This window comes from Sceloporus occidentalis, unplaced genomic scaffold, assembly GCF_023333645.1.
Source record: "Sceloporus occidentalis isolate IW3139 unplaced genomic scaffold, rSceOcc1.0.p SCAF_7, whole genome shotgun sequence".
NCBI classification, from domain to species: Eukaryota; Metazoa; Chordata; class Lepidosauria; order Squamata; family Phrynosomatidae; genus Sceloporus; species Sceloporus occidentalis.
Window position 1 is genome coordinate 62,591,938 of NW_028316987.1, and position 19,735 is coordinate 62,611,672.

General features: G+C 40.0%; 1 protein-coding gene across 1 annotated transcript in view; it reads left to right on the forward strand.

The window, feature by feature from the left end:
- The window catches only part of AGMO (alkylglycerol monooxygenase), a 161,275-nt gene extending 158,584 nt beyond the window's left edge, over positions 1–2,691 (forward strand). Inside the window, exon 13 of the mRNA XM_089534012.1 lies at positions 2,290–2,691. Within this exon, the coding sequence (XP_089390138.1) occupies positions 2,290–2,370 (81 nt within the window). The 3' untranslated portion in view covers positions 2,371–2,691. The remainder of the gene's footprint in view (positions 1–2,289) is intronic.
- The last annotated feature ends 17,044 nt before the right edge of the window (positions 2,692–19,735 follow it).

A 19,735-nucleotide genomic window follows, 5' to 3' on the forward strand; every position in this document is an offset into this window, starting at 1 on the left:
GACTTATAACTAGTATATTTTGCCTTCATTACTGGATGGAAACAACTGAAACGAAAACTGAAATGGGCTTGGCTTTAAATGTGTCGCACTTTTGTTTCCCCTTTAAAATGGAAATCAGTGGAAGTGTGCAATGCACTATGTGCTTTCTTATTCTTTAATTTCATTTCTTTCCTCTCCAAATGTATACTGCAGGTTTAAACATATAAGAAGGCAGCAGGGAGTAACAGAAAGAGATTGCATCACTGTTTTAGGAAAAGAAATACAAATGTTAAAAGATTTCCCCTGCACATAATAACAGCTGTAGCAATCCCAGCTCAGAACATTTCCTGACTTTCAATGACCCACAGCTATGCCTAGGGCCACCTTCATACAGTCATTACTCCTTAACAACTGTCTTGCTGAAATGTTCTTTTTAAAAGGAAGTCTCTACTTGTAAGCCTTCTTATATTTATCATATTATATTGAGTAATGTATCTTTCTGAGATTGGATGTGATCTCTCTGTTACAAGGAGTGATTGCAGAATCATATGTTGACAGAGTATCACAGTAAGCATTAAGCGATAGGTAGATGAATCTCACTTTTGTACCTAGCCTTGCTTTAGATAATGACAGGCAATTAGGGATGAAATATGTGTATAACTGAGATGTGTTAGAACACTTGGTAATATCTGAATGCTTGACAAAAATATATTTATACTGTCTGCAGAGCAAATTGCATGAATTCACTGATTGTTGCATTTCAATACTGCTTTTTTTTGTACAGGAAACACATTTTCTTCCCTAAAACAAGTTTTCTATGCCAAAAGAATACGTACAAGAAAATTTCTATGAACAATAGGAAACCATTTTATTCTCATGGAATGGGGAGCAAATTGGTGAAATTATTCATTCTAGCCTGCATGATTAAATAAGTGAAGGTTTATATGTCTAGGTGTGTAGCAAAAAAATCTCTGTTCTTACTGTGTACAATAGTAGTCACACTGAAATCTAATCTGTTTCTTCAACTGGAGGAGAATAGGAAATCACTGGATACCAAAAAGGCCCACACGTACCTTTCTAGGCTGGACATAATCGCACCATACCATTATATCACTATTATTCTGCTTTAACTGCTGTGGTTCCCTCCTGTGGAATTCTGAGATTTCTAATTTAGTGAGTACTAAGAGCTCCCTGGCTGAGAATTCTAAATGCCTCTCTATAAAGTACAAATCCCAGGACTCCACAAGAGGCAGCCACAGCAGTTAAAGTGAAATAGTAGTGCTATAACATTGCAGTGTGATATTCAGCCTGATGATTGGTATTCTTGGTTGTCTGCACCTAGGCATTTGTAGGGCCTCCACTGCGATTCTATGGTCAATTTCTAGTGGATGTTGACCATAGAGTATCACTGGAGGATTTAAAGAATTTTTGGAGATTATTGCACAGGACTTGCATGTGAATATCCTCGATGGGATAGATGCATGTTTAACCTCAATAATGGATCTTACTGCACTTTCCTGTGGTTGGGCCATATGCAGCCCACATGCAGCATGTGCTTGTCCCATAGCTTTTCAAGAACAGCTCGCCCACAGGAGAGTGAGGTAAGATCTGTCATTGAGGGTTAAACATGTGTCTATCACATCAGGGATATTTGCATGTGAATCCTGTGTGATAATCTCCTTTGAAAGCTATTCTCTCAGGTAAAAAAAGAAAGTTCTTTTTTTATTTGAGGTTTTTCCATTTTCACAAATGTCCTGCACCCCTAACCCAAACAAACATGGAGGGCCCGCTGTATTAATCGGGAGATGTGCCTTGCAATCCTATGCAGGCCTGTTTAAAAGTCAGACCTACCAAGTTTCATGCTGTGCAGTAAGTATGTGTATAGCCTTCTTATTAACAAAGTTAACGGTTTCTCATCAGCCATTTTCTGAAGCTTTGGGGACAGCGTAGCTCCCCATCCAAGTGTTACAGACTTCTTCAGTCTGATTTATAGGTTCTTTGCAGTGCAGCTAAAGCACAGAACTGAAGGAGCACCAGAAACATTGATCAGTTTTAGTGGCATTCACACAAAAGTTATTTTTGTGGACTGCTAGGTATTGATGGATTTGCTATAGACTTCCATATCAGATTATTTTTAATAGACTTCTGTATCAAAGAGAGTTGTATCTTATTTTCATGATTGCACAATGTATCTCTCCTAATTCCATGGTTCAATTTGCAATGAAAGAAAAAATATACAGTATACTGTAACTGAGTTTGACATAATGTGTCTATCTGTTTTTCTCTCTCCTTTTCTCTCTCATTTTGCAGGTGTTATTTTCACTCTTCATTGCTTTTTGGGGAATACAAATTATGAAGCAACTCGCCTCAACTGCAGCAAATCATCACTGAAAAGAAGCCTGACAGATTTGTTATTTTAATTACAGATAAAATACATTCCTCTGACAGAGATGTGACATGGCTTTTATTTGTCAGTTTAAGTTCACCTTCAGTTTTAATTTTTGAATCATTGCTTGAAATTAATGTTAGGATGATTTCATTTTTGTATATTCAGGAAGTTCCAAAACTGTATAATCTAAAATGTATGTTTTGCAACAATTTCATTCATGTGGAAGCAACACTGTTTATGTTAATCTGTTTAATTAAAACAAATAAACCCCTTGACTGGAGGATGGGAAAAGTTATTTAATTATTCATTTTAGTTATAAGTATGATGACAGCATTCTTCCTGCTTGTTGGGGTAAATTCCAGTTCCTTGAGCTGGCCTTATAGATGACTAAATGAGGATTTCAAATCCAGTCATATTTAAATGCACAAATGTAGGGTGCCTCCACTCTGCAGAATTATAGCACTTTTATTCCTCTTAAGCTGCCATGTCTCCATCCTATAGAATCCTGGGATTTGTCATCTGATGGGGAGACTTAGAAATCTCTAGTGCATTCCCTTGAACTGCAGCATTACAACTCTCTGGTGGGGAATTCTAAGTATTTAACAGAACTATAAATCCCAAGATTCCATAGGATGGGGCCAGGGCTATTAAATAGTATGAAACTGATTACTGTCTAACTTGAAATAACGAGACCAGACACAAATGTGGGTTGAAATAGGGCCACTTTATTTAAGGAATTAACTATTTATAACTGTTTTTGAATACTTGCAAACTAGAGGGGAGCAACCTGATGTGGGAGCAGCTGTGGCAGGTGGTCTATCCCTCATGCCACCTCCTCAGCTTTCCCTGGGCGAAACACCTGAGCTCCGAGGATAACCCAATGACTGGGTTGCTCCCCGGCCAGCTTGCATATGGAACGCCAGCCTGAGATTTCCACAGTCAACTCGCCAGACTTGACTGAGGATTATATCCCAGGTCAGCCCCAAGGAAGGTCTCTTTTTCTCTCTCCTTACTCGCAAGACCTAAGAAGAAGTCCAAGAGGCCTAACCTTCACCCCGAGTGGGTGCCATAGGTGTTCACCAGACAATTACATCTCCCCCATAACCGCCAGTGACCGCCTATTTAAGTCCACACCTGAGCCAATTTCCTATGCCAAGAACAACAGTGTGAGGTAGGCGAAAAACCCTTGAAAAAAGGGAGAAAATTCCTACCTGGCCCATAAAGCGACCACCAAAGCCACACTGATGTCGAGGCGGGAGGGTGGGACAACAATTCTTGGAAGAGGGAGAAGGGAGGGCGGAGCAGGCTTAAATAGCCTTAGCCCTGCCCCTAACTGTCTCCCAGACCTGGTGTGATGCTCCAGGTCCAATCAAATTACTGGTCTCTATTCAAATAGACCAGTAAACTCCCATCCCAGGCATACAGCCTGGGGATGTGGATATAATTCTGTAATGTGGATGTACATGCAATTGCTTTCCTCCTAAATATATATAGAGAATAACTAGAGAGGTCATCATTCCCTAAAGCTAGCTGTTGAACAATATAATCTTGTGCTTGGGTAGGAGTATTTTAGCATCATATCCTGGCCTCCTGATAGCAGGATGGAATTAAATATGGAATATATTTGCTGCTCTTCCTGGATTTTTAAAGAAATCACATATCCTCTCATTATGGGAAATGGGTGCACTGAGGACTGGTCTAAGGAGGTTATTGCATGCCATTTTTCGCCCAATCTGGGCACGGGCTGGGAACAGGCTTGAATGATGTTATCACACAGAAAAATGCTGCCTATGCCACAGGCTACCACCACCCATCTCCCAGCCACACTTATCCGACGGAAGGTTTTCAGCCAATTTTGACGGAGATGGGTGGTGGTTGGTCAGTGGCATAGATGGAGTTTTTCTGTGTGATGACATCCGTTCAAGCCCATGCCCAACCCGGCCCAGATCAGGTGAAAAATGCCATGCGATAATCTCTTAAATGTTTCCACATGTTTGGGGCCATATCAGAAGGTTTGAGTACTCATATATATAAATACTTTGCCCCCAGTCTGTCCTCTTCAGATATTGGGCCTCTTACATCTGGGAGAAAAGAAAAGCAGATATTTTCACGGAGAGTGGAGGGTGGGATGAAATTAGACACCTCTGTCAGATTTTCCATCTGTCTCATTACTCCCAGGGGGCAAGAGATGCTGTTAAAACAAATACATTAAGTATCTAATGAAAATCTACTCTTATCATTAAAGACCCATCGTCTTTAGAGATCATCTTTAGAGACCCTCAGTTCCAAAGGCCCAGCTTGGTCCCATCACTTTATAAAGTACCATTTGAACACCCATTCTTTCCAGCCTTTATTTGTACATCAGCATTCACTTTATTTCACCCTGCTGCAGAGCATGCTATGCCTTGAGAGTCATTCTTGTAGAGGCTGGAAAGGCTGAAGTGAAGGCAATGGAAGTTTATGTAAGAGATTGTATTCCTAGGAAGATATGTTTATGAACCAAGCACATATCTTTTTATTATTTTATTAAATGTATATCCTGCCTTTCTATGCAGAGATGATACACACAATAGCTTGAATGCAAAAAAATTTCCCCAAGACATTGTAATATTTAATGTGAGTTGAAAGCTATTTTTAATTTGCTTATTGTTTAATAATTTATTCCATTTTATTGTTTTATGATGGTATTAATGTCATTGACCTTTACTTTTTTTTAAAAAGGAAACACTCCAAGAATTGTTGGTTTCAAAGCAGGGGTACTGCAAACTGTTGGCGTTCACTGAGGTCTGGAGATCCACAACCTAGAAAGCCTCAAAATGTAACTGCAGGTGCTCTGCTTTTCCTCTAGCATTTTTGTCTCTCTCCCCAGTGCTTTACTCACCCTCTCCCTGCTTAGGATGTTACTAAACAAGCCCTGTTCTTGCTGCTATCATGTCAGTTTAAAACAAAAGAAGGAACCATACTAGTTTTAGAGCACCCATTATAATGTCTTGTATATCATGAGACTTGGGCTGCTTCTTCTAATCTCCCCCTTAATCTTGACTCCCTGTCCTATACCTTACCCAGCATGCCTTTCAAAAAATTTTTTAATGTATTTTTACTTTCACTTTTTCCATGCACAGTTCTGCTACTGTGATTTAAGGGTTTTCTTTTTAAAAAAAGAAATAGAAAAAAATTAAAGGCAATCAGTTTGCTTGGGAATAGCAAGGAGAAGGGGAGGACATGGGGAGAGGAGGAGATATTGACACCACGTGGCTGTTGATATTGCAACTGCCCTGGCAGTGACATTTTGTACCTAAAGACTGCAAGCTTACTGCAAGCTTATTGATGGACAGGAACACAGCAGCTATGGATTGGAGGCATCATTGTATGATAAGTTTTACCAAAGTCACTTTTTTCTGATTGTAATTGCGGCCATTATGGTATAGTGTTTTTTTGCATTATACTGTGACTTGAGACCATGGTTTGAATCTTTCCTTGAGCATAAAAATCTCACTGGTGACCTTGGGCAACTCACACTCTATCAGCCTGAGAGGATAGCAATGACAAACGCCCTCTGAAGAAACTTGAGCTCTTTGAAAAAGCAGGTTGAATATCCCACCAAACTACAAACCCCAGGACTCTGTAGGACAGAGTCACAGCAGCTACAATGGTGTTAAACTGCTTTAATTCTGCAGTGTGGGCACATTCTGACTTATGGCCACCTTAAGGCAAACCTGTCTCAGGGTTTTATTGCAGATTTTTTCCGGAATGGCTTTGCCCTTGCCCTCTTCTAAAGCTGAGAGAGTGTTATCCACTTTTGAGTAAACACATGACAGATTCCATGATCACCTACTAACAACTAATAAGCCATTTCCTCCCTTCACCCTCAACTCTGTTTTTGCAATGTTTATTTTCAGCTAAGAATTAACTGAGAAAGAAAAGATCTGCCAAGAGTGCTTTTCAGGACTGTTCCTTCAACACTGGGTTGACATATTAATGGGATTTTTCTGTATGATTGTGCACTGTTTCATACAAAACCAATTATCATCATTGGCCAAAAAGGAATGGTTAACAGCACTTGGGCTTTTCAGGAGTGGCATGATTGCTGGCCTTTGTAATATACCCTTATCCCTTCTTCATCATCCTTGCTCAAGTGTCTCTTTTATTACAAGTCTGGAATGCAGCCAGTGATACAAAGATGGACAAATTGAACAGTGCTGTATGAAAAGGAACAGTGCTTGGGACAGTTCTTTTTTGGGACTACAATTCTCAGAATCCCCCTGCATCATGACCACCAGCTGGGAAAGAGTTGTAGTCCAAAAAAGGAAGCCTGACTCCCAAGCTCTGGGCTGTAGACTCTTTACAAAACCACTTTTTGCAGATTTGGCATATTTGTATAGGCAATACTGTTGGATAATTTAAGTTTCCTAAGGTTTCAGCCTTTGTAAAGGAAACAAAAATATTTAAATATCCAATATGTCAAAGCCAAGCCTGTTAGGATTTAGCTTTAAATCAGCAGAGTAGCAGAAATGTGCCTTTGTCTAACTATGCTTCCCTAAGAACTGAGGTCGGTTACAGACCGGCACTTTAGTGCGTGACGAGCACGCACTAGGGTTACAAAAGGGCGTGCTCGTCATGCACTAAACGGTGGCGGCCCTTCCATACGGCCGCCGCCGTGAGGACGTCACGGCCGCGCCGCCTCTAGACGGGGCGGCGCGGACGTGATGTCCTTGCTCTGCGCCAGGGCGCTTAGTGCGCTCTGAACACGGAGCAGGAAGGAGCTCCATTTCAGAGCTCCTTCCTGGTTTAGTCCGCTGGGCGCAGCCTTCAGACAGCTGCACCCAGCGGACTAAAAGAGAAAGGGGCCAAGCGGCCCCTTTCTCTTCTCCCCACTGCCGCGGGGTGTCCTTGAGGCTTGAAACCCCAGGGACATCCCTTTTCAGGCTGCGGGGAAGCGGTGTTTTGCTGCTTCCCCGCAGCCTGAAAGGTGCGGATCGGGGCCTCAGCGGCTGCCGCTCTGCACGCTGAGGCCCCGATACACCGGGGAAAGGGCGGGTGCAGACCGCCCCAAATGGGCGGACTATAACCTGCCTGAGACTGACTAAAGAATAACACAAGTACCATGTAGTTCAAACAAAAGTTTACTAATGGCTTTAGTGTGTGTTTGTGTGTGTGTGTGTGTATAGAAGCTATATCCTAATCTGGCTAGTTAATAGTTCAGGTAAAAAGAAATATTTATCTCACCATCTTTCCAGAGAAAGTTGAGAGAGGAGGAAAATGAAAAACCAATAGTTGGTGGGAAAATCTTTGAGAGTGAGAATGTGTGAGTTTCCCTAAGAAGGGAGAGTGACCAAATCACATGGTTAGTTTGAATGAGAGAGAGAGAGAGAGAGAGAGAGAGAGAGAGAGAGGAGTGTGCATGCAGGAAATCTCTATCTAAGGAAAGGGAAAGAGAATGCAAACCTCTGCCAACAAAAACAGGGAGCTAGAAAATGGCAGTATGGAATAATTCTGCACTGTGTTCATTTTTATCGGAGCTATGAAAGCAGAGTTGCCAGTGCTGTGCCGGAATCCACGAGCCACTGAATACATTTTGAATCCCAGCAGCACCCTGGCATACATTGTGCCATCTTCACAGGAAGTGCCAGGAAAAGATGTCACAAGTTGACAGAATCGCAGTTGGTTGGCACTTTAGCTATTTCTGGGAGCGTGAATGAGAAGGTGCCTGAAGTCTTGAGGGTTCAGCATTCCTGCAGGAAGCATAAAACTCAGTACAAAAGTGGAAAGGCAAATGCTAAAGTAAGACATTTCTTTCCTATTACCAATGGAAAGCTTGGCTCCCGCTTCTGTCGCCTGTACTCAGCAGGAAAGTGTGGAAACAGACTACAAACTGATGACAGGCCTTGTGCAGTTAATTTATGATTTGGAACCATACTGAGAAGTGATAGATAATTAGGCTGTTGTCTCACCCATCCCCAGCCCACATGAACTTCCGTGGCTGACTTTGAGATTACTCATTTCATCTTTCTCATGTTTCAGATCCTTAGATCTCTGTCTTTTCTTCACCTGTGGACTGATTTGTATTTCACATTGAGATTCTGTCTTAGAAAGAGGAATGCTTCAATCCTTTCTCTGCATTGCCTTCAAGCTAGTGTGGACACTATCATATTTCAAGGAAAACTGTGTGTTTGTTTCTGAGCACCACATGAGGCGCAACCTCCTCAGAGGCCCAAGTGAGAATGTGACTTTGTGAATTATCACTTCTTTCTTATTTCATGAGTTACAATGAGTGAGGAGTTCATCAGAGCTTAACCAGAGATAAGCATGGCAGGAGAAAAATAAATATATGTATTTGTCATTAGGTAAACAGATAGATCTTTGTACTAGAATGCAAAGCTAAAGGCTGGGAGTACAAGCCTATACAAAACATAAGTTAAGTCTTCTTGGACTTAACTGACACAGCTTGACACAGCTTTAATTGTCTTTGCACCATCCTATGGAATCTTGGATTTATAGTTTGTTGTGGCACCAGAGCAAGACTAAATATCTCAGAAAACTACAAATTCCAGAATTCCATAGATTGGCAGTTACATTGGTGTCAAACTGCATTAATTCTGTAGTATAAATGCAGCCTGACTTTATTTCTGAGCAGACAAGTATAGGATTGCTCTGTGAGATGCATCACTGAGGTCTGGTGAAATAATGTTTTCTTTTAAATAAAGCAAATTATCCATGGTCTTATTACCTTAAAAGGAATATTTTAATATTGAATTTTCCTAAAAGTATAACAGTAACCCTATGCATGATGTTCGTTTGCTCACTGGAGATCTTAATAGAGCGACACATGCTATTTCTACTCTTTCTTCACTGAGCATCAAGGTTTAAAAAAGACTTCCACTTACTTTCAAGGAAACATGAATAGAGGTTATGCCTGGAAGAGCAACTTTTTTAGACAGCACTATCCAAAATTCTTTCAGAAATAAGCTCAACTGGTCTCCAAGTTCCAGATTCATGTGTGGATAAGAATCCAGCTGTAATTTGGATTTTATCACTCTCCAAAGTTTGCTAGGCAGGACTAGCGAGAAATGGAAAGGCCTAGAGGGAAATGCTACCCCCTTTCAACAACAACAAGAATAAAGTATTTTCCTCCTAAATATTTTTAAATTATGCTTGGATATCACATTTAAAAGTGTAAAAAAATGTGTCTAAAGCTACACATTTTAGTAACGCACATGTCTATGTGTATTTTTTGAGAAATGTAAATACAAAATGGCCTACCCATCTGACCTTGTATAAAGAACTATAGAAAACCCCACTTCTGGATAAAATGGCATAACCTGACCGCTGCCCTGTGATTGCTGTAATGAGATTTCATACTGTTTGATGTTTTTATGATGTGTATTTTAGATATGATTGCCATTGTATGGAGATTTCTGGTTGTAATCCCGCTTCAATCCATTGGGAGAAGCAGGAAAATACAAAAATACAAATAAATTTATTAAAATCTTATGATTTTTTTTAAACTGTTCATATGATAGTGGTAACAAAATGGAACAAACTTATGTATGACACAGCTGACAAAGGCCAGAAATAGACTGATTCATCCATTCTTACATGTGACACACATAATTCCTTTCATGTGTATCCATCAACTGTATTTCAGTACTGGCCTTCAGTCCCTTTCATCTTTCTGACTTAATCTTCCTTGAATTTTGCTACTTTGTTCTGTCAGTCATTCACAAGCTGTTTAAGTCTCAAAATATACCTTGCTCATTTCACAAGATGACATGCTGAGTGAGTCGAGAGGCAACAGCCAACTTGAAGATCAGTAGCATCAGATCAATTTAAATTAAAAGGAGAGGAAGAAGAAACCCTCATGGATCATTTCATTCACTAGACCTCAGCAAAGTCTATTCCAGGCTATATATATCAGGATTTCACACAACTTTTCAATGGGAACATTTTGCCAGCAGATAAATTGCCAAGAGGGCTCACCAGAAAGAAACAAAGCCATATTTTTAAAAGCTCAGGCATAAATTGACACTCAGACCCTGGGGCAAACAGCTATTTCGCTCCATGACACCACATCTCCCTCTCGTGTCTGGCTTGTGTAGAGGAAAAAGCTTGCTAGAATCATAGACACAATCAATCATGTTGCTGTTTTTGCTCAAGGAAGAACAGGCTGCTGTTTTCAACTCTACCCGGCCAACATTCTCCCTTTTGATCATGATTTAATAGGATTCCTATAGAAAACTCAGCCCTTTTCTTCTACTTTGCCTGGAGCAGGGAAACGGGGTTGCCAAGAGAGTTGCACACCAGTCTGGGATAAAGAAATGCTGCAGGTTTGTTGCAAATCCAAACCACTTGGAACTACCAGTGAATGGATAAGATATCTGGGGAAATGTAACCTGGTCTAAAACGTGTTTTATCTTCTAGGAAAGAAGGAGGATGATATCAGGAAGAGGGCAAGATACATGGCAGCCTCTTTCTTTTCCCCATTTTCCTGGTGGGGAAATGCCAGAGGTTGGCATTTTTGAGCTTTTGCCAATCCCTGGAGCAAACAACTTCACTTGCTTTCTTGTTCATCTGTCTCATCCGAGTAAATAATGAAGGGAGCAAGGAAAGGGAGTGGTAAGGTAGCTTTTGCATACTATGTCCAAGTTTTTCTCTCTTCAGATGTTGCTTTGTAGGTAGTTGCACAGACCCTGGCATAATAAATCTGATTGTTTTCAGTGTCGTTACAAATATTATTTCCATCTATCTTGTTATTATCTTCCACCCTCCCTAGCACCCTGGAGACTGGGCTCTTGGTATATATGCTTTGTCCCTCCATTGGACCTTCCCTTAGAAACTTTCTTGAAGTAAGCCCTTCATCACCTGAACCACCTGCAAATATATGAATATACTGGATGCATATTCATATTATAATTTAATATTGCTTTAACTTTCATGACTCCATCCCTTTGAAATTCTGGGGTTGGTTTAGTGAGTTCCTTAGGATACTCTTCTAGATCATTGCTAGTGTTTATTTTGTTCAGAGGAGTACACTAGAGAAATCTAACAGAGAAGTTGGTAGAGTCTTAAGTACTCTACCAAATTACAAATCCCAGGAGTCCATAGAAGGGTCCCAAGCAGCAAAAGGAAAAGCAATCTTTTGTAACTTTGTAGCATACATATATTCCTACTATTGTAAATGAATCATGCACACCCCCTTCTTGCCCTTCTAAAGTGGCATCTTGCCCTTTTCACTGGTTCTGTTCTTGTCTTTCCCTTCCTGCAGGGACACTGATGAATCAGAATCTTCCAGGCTATAAGCCACCCCACAAACCACATACGACTCCATTTGACTCTATGCCTATATGGGAAAGATTTGAGGGGGCTCATCCCTAAATCTGGGCTACCTCTCAGCCTGAGCAAGTTCCAGAAATTAAAATATAGACCAGGCTGGTGGCCTCTCAAAGGAGTGCTCTCCTATAAAGGAAGTTTCCTTGGGAATAAAGACCTAGTCGTAAGCAAGGTCCTTCTGGCAAAATGAGGTGTGGCACTGGTGATCAGGCTTATAAACCTCCGTTCTGCACAAGGAAGGTTGTGGAAATATGTTTCCTCTTTGTTCTAGGCCTTGACCCTTCTTCTTGGAACAGCTCTGTTAGATTCCCACAGTGTTTGACATTAGATTGCCTTGTGACACTGCCTTTGGACCGTGTTCTCCTGGAATGCTTACTCTCCCATTCCTAAGACTGCCCAGTTTGGGCTCTTCCTGGAACAGTTAATCTGTAATTAAAAGTTCAGGGCTCAACTCCCTCAGTGTGAGCTATTCCTTATTATTTATCTTTTGACATGCCTGCCCTGTTTTATGAAGATCACATCCTGAAGCACCTGAATTTCAGACCAGTCTGCAGTGAAGGTGCCTTCCTTATCCTGATTAGGCTTTCAGTTCTTCATGTCATGAAATGATAGGGAGTTTGATCTTAGATAAAATCATGTTTAGAGCTTGTGAAAAGAGGTTTTCTTATGACAATTTGTCAGGAGATTAGTGGGACTGTGTTGTGAGGCAGTGAACTGCTGGCAGCTTCTCGGTGAAGTACTCTCATGCTCTTTCTCCTTCTATCCTAGCTGCCCATTAGATCCAACTAGGGAGAAAGAAGTATTAGGGAGCTTCCTATCTGAACCTTACTCAAGTAGCACCACTATCCCCACTTGGTTGGTTGGTTATAGTTGTTGTTATTCCTGATGTCTGGTTGCCCTTATCTTGACTCACTATTTCTCTTCCAGTTGTGATATATTTACTGGTTCTGTCCTTTCTTCAAACCTGCTTCTTGACTTTTACTTCAGTGGGAGGTCTTCTGACTTGCCCTTTGTTTTTGATTTACCATTTTATAAGATGGAGCATAGGAAAGACAGGGAATGGGTGTTGTTTTCTAAAGGCTCAGTCTTTTGCTGCTGAATTATAGTACATACTTTTGTTGGACTTTCTTTTTGATTACCAGCTCTCTGTGGCCCAAGTAACAAACAACAGCACTCTACATGAACCAAGGCATACCCCATGAATCTTGACTCATCTGAGACTGCTTCCCATAGTCCACTTCTGGCACCATTGTATCCTGCTTATTATTTAATCAGAAATATTACCCTTTGGGTCCATTTGATCTTATTTCCATGTAAGGGTGCTTCAGGTGCTCAGTTCTACTAATTTAACTGGTTATAATCAGCTGTGACTATTTTGCACTGGATATGATTTCAAGTTACAAGGATATTGCTATCTATTCATGTTCATATAGCATCTGAGAAATAAAGGCAACTTTTGGACAGGTGAGCTGAATTTCAGTTGAGTACCTGATGGATGCAGATGTCAGGAGTCCTGAAGCTATGCTAGATAGTAATAGTAATGCAGCATTGCCATTTCTCTGATCTCCTGTCTGGCTAGAAAGCCAATTAGAAGATCAATGTCAAGTGCTGCCAGAAGAAAATCAGGAAGGGGTGCTATTGTCAGTATGATACTGAGACATTTTAGTACGTGGGAGAAGAAAAGCCACCTATTATTATCCAAAGCTCAAAGCATTACAGCAGTCAGAAAACTATCTTGTGTGGGATTTTCAGTTATGCCTCACTTCTGGGACTGCTTGATTTCCATAGCTACATGAGAGTGGGGAGAAGAGGTAACCTCATCTGTTCAAGCAGCAGTTTTCATGATCAGAATTGAATTCAAATGGCCTTTTTAAAATACAAAAACAAAGGACAGCAATTCAAAAGAAAGTTTTTATTTTTGTTTTCTCAAAGTCTGTGTTACACAATTTAAGAACTAGAAGCTTCTTGCAACTTGTGTAGGTGAAAAAAACGGGCAGCTGGCATGTGATTTCTGTGTTTATCAAGGACTGTTATGAATAAATCCAAGCCCAACATGAGAGGAGGAGACTGGATTTTGGAAAAGGGTTTCTGGCAAGGATGTCTATGAAGTGTGGGAGAAACAGCTGCATCATGTACAGCAAGACCACCAATAATGCCTTTGGAGAGGATCTGAGTGTGAACTGAATGTGGGAGAGCTGAACGTGGGAGGTGACAGCTACAGGAGTATCGAATTCTGTCCAGATTGGGGAGGTTGAAATCAAGTTATCAGTATGCAGACTCATGTCTAGTTTCCTCAGTGAAATCCATCATGGCGTTGGTTAATTATGGATTTTTATTTTAATTCCCAGTTTAATCTCATTATCTAAAGATGTTTGAGAATGGGAGTGCATTGCTATGCAAATCCCAGCAACTTTGCTTCTGATCTACCCTTATTAAAATCTATTCTTATTTCTTGTTTTTTATGCTGTGTCATTTCCGACTTATGGCGATCCTAAGGCTAACCTATCACGGGGGGGGGGGGGGTTGGCAAGATTTGTTCAGAAGGGATTTGCCATTGATTTCCTCTAAGGCTGAGAAAGTCTGGTTTGCCCAAGGTCACCCAGTGGGCTTCTCTGCCTGAGTGGGGATTTGAACCCTGGTCTCCAGAGTTATAGGCCAATACCGAAACCACACCATGCTGTAGACATGAAAATGTTGTAAAATACTTTTACAACAACAATCAATGCATAATGGAACCTAGTTTTCTGCAGAAAAATTGCCATTTCAGGTTTTTTTAGGTTTGTCAACCTGAACTGTGGCAGAAAAGATGTGGAGAGAGAAGTTATTCCATGAATGTAAAAGTTGGTCCGGTATTGCCTTTGTTAATTACTTCGAAAAGACACACCTGTAGAAAGAAAGTCAATGTGGCATAGTGGTTTGAGTGTTGGACTATGACTCTGGAGATCAGGGCCTGATTCCCCACCTGGCCATGAAAGCAACTGAGTAGCCTTGGGCAAGTCACATGCTCTCAGCCGCAGGTGAAGGCAATGGGAAATCTCTGAACAAATCTTGCCAAGGAAACCTCATGATAGGTTCACCATAGGGTTGCAATAAGTTGGAAATGACTTGAAGGCATACAACAACTATCCTACTAGCAGGTGAACCACAATGCTTATCTGTTTCATGGTGGAAGAGGGGAAATAATCTTCACAATAGCATGAAGTGATCTCTTTTCCAGCTCACTGACTAAGGCTGCTTGGCTGCTCAGGTTTGACTTATGGCTATCCTAGGAAGATAAACCTGTGGATGAGAGAGTAAAAGGGAGAAACTGGCAACTATTATATCCTTCACAAGAAAGTGGCCTTATCCAGGAGTCAGACTGACAAGGGTTTAAATGCTGTGTAATTCAGATTTTAAGATTTGTTTAGAGTTTTTAATACAGTTTAAATTTTAATGCATAATAGTTTTAATTTTTAAAATTGTCCAATTGTTTTTTAAATTTTATATTTAAACATTTTGTATAATATAATATTTGTATAAATATTGTAATGGTTTCGTATTGTTTTAAACTGTATAGTTTCAAATTTGCTGTGTGCCTCCTTGAATCTCTTTATTGGGAGAAAGATGGGATATAAGTAAATAATAACAACAATAATGGAGGCATCAGGTAAGCAACAGTGCCATCACCATCAAGATGGTTGATATGGGAGAGGCGATCTGGCATTCAGGAGGCTCACCAAGTAGAGATGAAAAGAATATTTGAAAATAAGCAAAAGATTGTTTAAAAAAAGGAAATTAATTATTATTTTTTTCATGTGTCAAAAAAGGCCTCATGAGAAAAATCTTGGACCAGTGAGAATCTTTGCAGTTCAGGACTTAACCTGTACCAAATTTACATGTAGTTATCTGCACAGGAAACAGCTTTTCCTCCACATAAAATACAATTTCTGTGCAATTCAACCACATGCAACTGTTGTGCAAAATAAGTCCCAAACTGTGAATATGAATGGGTTTCAAAAATTGTGTTCTTTTTGAAGACCTCCTCACAGGAATGGGGGAGACCTGCTAAATTTACCTGCTGCTTCCTTTAAAAAAAATCAGTAAAGGATTGCATCCATATCGCCAAAGTCATAGCTCTCTACCTTCATCTAAAATCTGTAGGCAGGCTTGGCATTAAGTAAGTGATGGTTTTATTGGGTGGCATTGGATATCTAGAACTAATCTTTGCTGATAATTGGATAACAAATAAATATGTGGCCATGACACTGTTGCTGTGTTTCCCAAAGTGGAAAACATACGTTTATCTTTTGCCCTCAATCTGCCACTTTTTGGTGTAACTCTTCAATTTTCTGTAAATTCCTGTCAAGAGTTCAATCCCAGTTCTAACTCTTTTTTGTATCCTTTATTTCATCCAACAGTACATATATGAACTCTTTTCTCCTAATTCTGACTATGTCTAGATATGCTGAATCATTCCTGGTTCTCACTACTTCATCATTTGGCTGAAAAATATGGCTTCTTGGAATTGCTGAACTGTGCTTTAATAGCCATAAAGTAAGTTTTAAAGTAAAGTGAACTGATGCTGCAGCATATGTGAGTGTATTTAAGCTGAATGCACAAAATAATTGCATTAACATATTTACCTCCCCCTTAATTGTGAGTCCCAGAACAATTGCAAGTTGGTAATTTCATCTACATTTGGGATATTACCAAGGTGAGACTTCCTAAGTGTCTGTTTTTGAGCTCCAGGTCCTGATATTTTTATGGCAAACAACTTAATCAAAAGTTTGTGTCACCTTCATATTCAGCCAGTCTTTAGAAAACATATGCCTCTGTAAATTTCATCCAGTTTTGCCTTGAGATAAAGCTATTGGCCATTCCCCCCTTTTTAAAACAAAATCAAAATTTAAAAGCATGTAGTAAACTTACACCTCTTCACCACCACCCCCCCAAAAAAAAAAAACCCCAGCATCTATTTCTCTGGAACTTTGTGAATTTAATTTCCTCCTGTAATTCTCTTATAGTTCTGTCAGAAGGTAAAATTAAAGGTACTTTTTAATTTCTACTGCTATTAATGAGAGGTACACAGGTTTAAACTTCTGAACTTTAATTTGGGTTTAGACCTGAGTCCATTCAAGTAGGCTGCAAAATGGTCTGGCCCAAATCAACACTGAAATCAGAACTGAACTGAGTATTGTGCTTAGTGTTCATCCCTGATCTAGTACAGTTAGCCTTTGGTATTTGTTGGGGTTTGGTTCAAGGAGCCCCTGTGGATCCCAAAATCTGTGGATGCTCAAGTCCCATTGAATACAATGGCGTAATGAAATGGTGACCCTTACATAAAAATAGAAGAATCAAAGTTTCTGCTTTTGAATTTATATATATTTTTGGAATATTTTCAAATCATTGAATCCGTGGATGAAGAATTTGTGGGTATGGAAGGCTGACTGTATGAACATCTTTTAAGTCCTGTCCACCTAGACCTTTCTATACACCGAACCGTGGTTCCACATGTCTTTCCCTAACTGAATGAGAAACTGGCTATATACACAGCAGCTTTTGCATACATGGGTAGTTTCTGTTATTATGAAGCTTTGAGCAATGTCAAATACTTTCCTCAGTCTACTGGAGGTGGCACTGAGGAAAAGAGCAGGAAGCAATGAAATGAGACTTAGTCCAACCCACTTTCTTCCTGCCACCTGAACAAGCATTTGTTTGTGCTATTCATATTAGGTCCAAGCTTGTACAGGTCTCATTTGCTATATTTCTAAGTTAGGCCATGCATCCACTGCCATAACATGGAATAATTACTTTTTGACTAAAGCTCCCAGAATCCCAGGGGAGTCTGGGAGTCATAGTAACTTTTCCAGGCTCTGTATACAGCAGTCCATGGTTACAAATTTCTACTACATGACTGAAGCCAATAATTTCAGAAGCATGTGAAGCGTAACACGAATTAGTACAATAAATAACCAATACTAAATGGACATAAATATTAGCAATAATCCTGTCATTTGACAGCAAAAGAAGCCCTGCTCACTCTGCCTGGCTTTTAAATCATACTGTAGTTTCCATATTAATAAAATAAAGTAGCCCAAAAGTTTTAGCAAACCTTATAAATGTAATTAGTATTTCATTTTTAAAAAATATTTCATTGTAAAGAAACACACTTCCATTAAAGTAGCTGTGGATTGCAACCTCTTAAAAAAATAAGGTCAAGTTATTCTCAAGTGTGTGCTACTGAGAGAGTGTTCATTGCCCTAATTTATAGAGACAAAATTGCAGTTTTAAAATGAAGGCTTTACTGAGTTGCATTTGCCTCAGTTTTTTTCTTTCATAATTAACCAAATCATTTTCCAGTCATACTGGGTTTTGGATTCTGCAGTGCAAATAAGGGCTTCCAGCTGCCTGCCTCCTTGACAACATTACTCTTTTCCATTTCTTTTTTATTTCCATAGTGACATCTATTGGAGCTCTGAAGAACATTTCTTTGAAATATGCCCTATTATGCAGTATGGGAGAGGTAGGCTCAGTTTCAGAAAAATCTCAAGCAAAGCAAGTGATATTTAAAAACACACTGAAATGCTAGTTTTCAAAGAACTGTTCTATCTACTCCGAAGTATATAATACAACTTCAGCCCTATATGAGTTGTTGAGTTTCTCAAAAAAAGTAATATCATATTGGGTATTTTTTTTTACTGCATGAGGCCTTTTTTAAAAACCTTGTTTGTTTTTGTTTGTACAATGATGGGGACGTGCTGGATCTGAACTAAAAGATGCAGCAGTGTTTCCCAGACTTTTGAGAGATAAGGATAAATTTTCTTCAGATTAAAAGGGGAAGCTCTCTTCACTCTCCCCTGGTGTGTAAATTTTACTGACTTGAGAGTTCTTGAGAGTTCTACCTATTGCCAAGTATATGAATATAATAATAATAATAATAATAATAATAATAATAATAATACTGTTTATTTATAGCCCACTTTTCCAGGGAGATCAAAGCAGGTTACAACAGGGGTACTAAACAATGTACAATTTACAACAGTATCTACATTATATTGAATTATAATGAATTTCTCTGATTAGAGTTTGGTAATGTTCCTTTTTTTTTACTACAACTCCCATAATTTCCTAGGGTTTCCAGTTCTTCCCCAAGTTCTGCTGTGCCCGGAGTTGCATATGCAACAGTCCAGCCATAACTACTGAGAAGTTTTAGTGATGGATTATGCAGTAGAAGAACAGTTATTGGAGAGACACAGGTGGGGATATGATGCTGGAGAGGAGGTGGGCGTGATCTCAGCCTGTTCAAGGTTTTTACTGTGAAAAGTGTCTGGGCGAATGAACAAAGAAGGGGGCAGTACAGGAATTAGAGGGGGAATGTGTTTATTAATTAGAGCAAATAAGAACTGAGACCACCATGAGTCTGAAATTGTATGTTGTTACCCAAAATGCCAGGGTCACCGATGGGCACCCACAATTAGTCAGCTGAGAGGGCTTGGGCAACTTAATCAAGGCTGTGGGTATGCTAGTTCTGAGGAATAAACTCCAGAGTGCAAAGTTCCAAAATATTTTTATTTATGCGTCAAAGATAAACACCTTCACACAAAAAGACACTCACATACATATTCAAAAACTAAAGAAATGAAAAATGGGACATTCCCAACAGTCTATTAGCAAAGGTGAGGGCCTGCCTGATGGAGGAGCTGTTGAAAGGAGTATGAGTACAATGGGACCTCAGTATCCATGGGGTATCCATTTCGGCCCCCCACTGTGGATACCAAAATCCACAGATGCTCATGTTCCTACCAGGCGCTGTTGCAGCTGCTGCCACCGCTACCTTTTCCCCTCCTCCATCAGCTCTTTCTTGTAGTCATCGTTGTTGTCATTGTCATCATTGTCTTCCTCCTCCTATTAGTCCCCCTAGTTGTCCACTTCCTCTTCCTCCTCTTCTCTCTTCTATCTGCCCTCCTCCTCCTTCTTCTTGCAATCCCTTCTGCGACATGAGAAGAGCAGCTTCTGCTGGCAGTGGTGCAGCCCCTCACAGCCTCACATGCAGCCATCCCA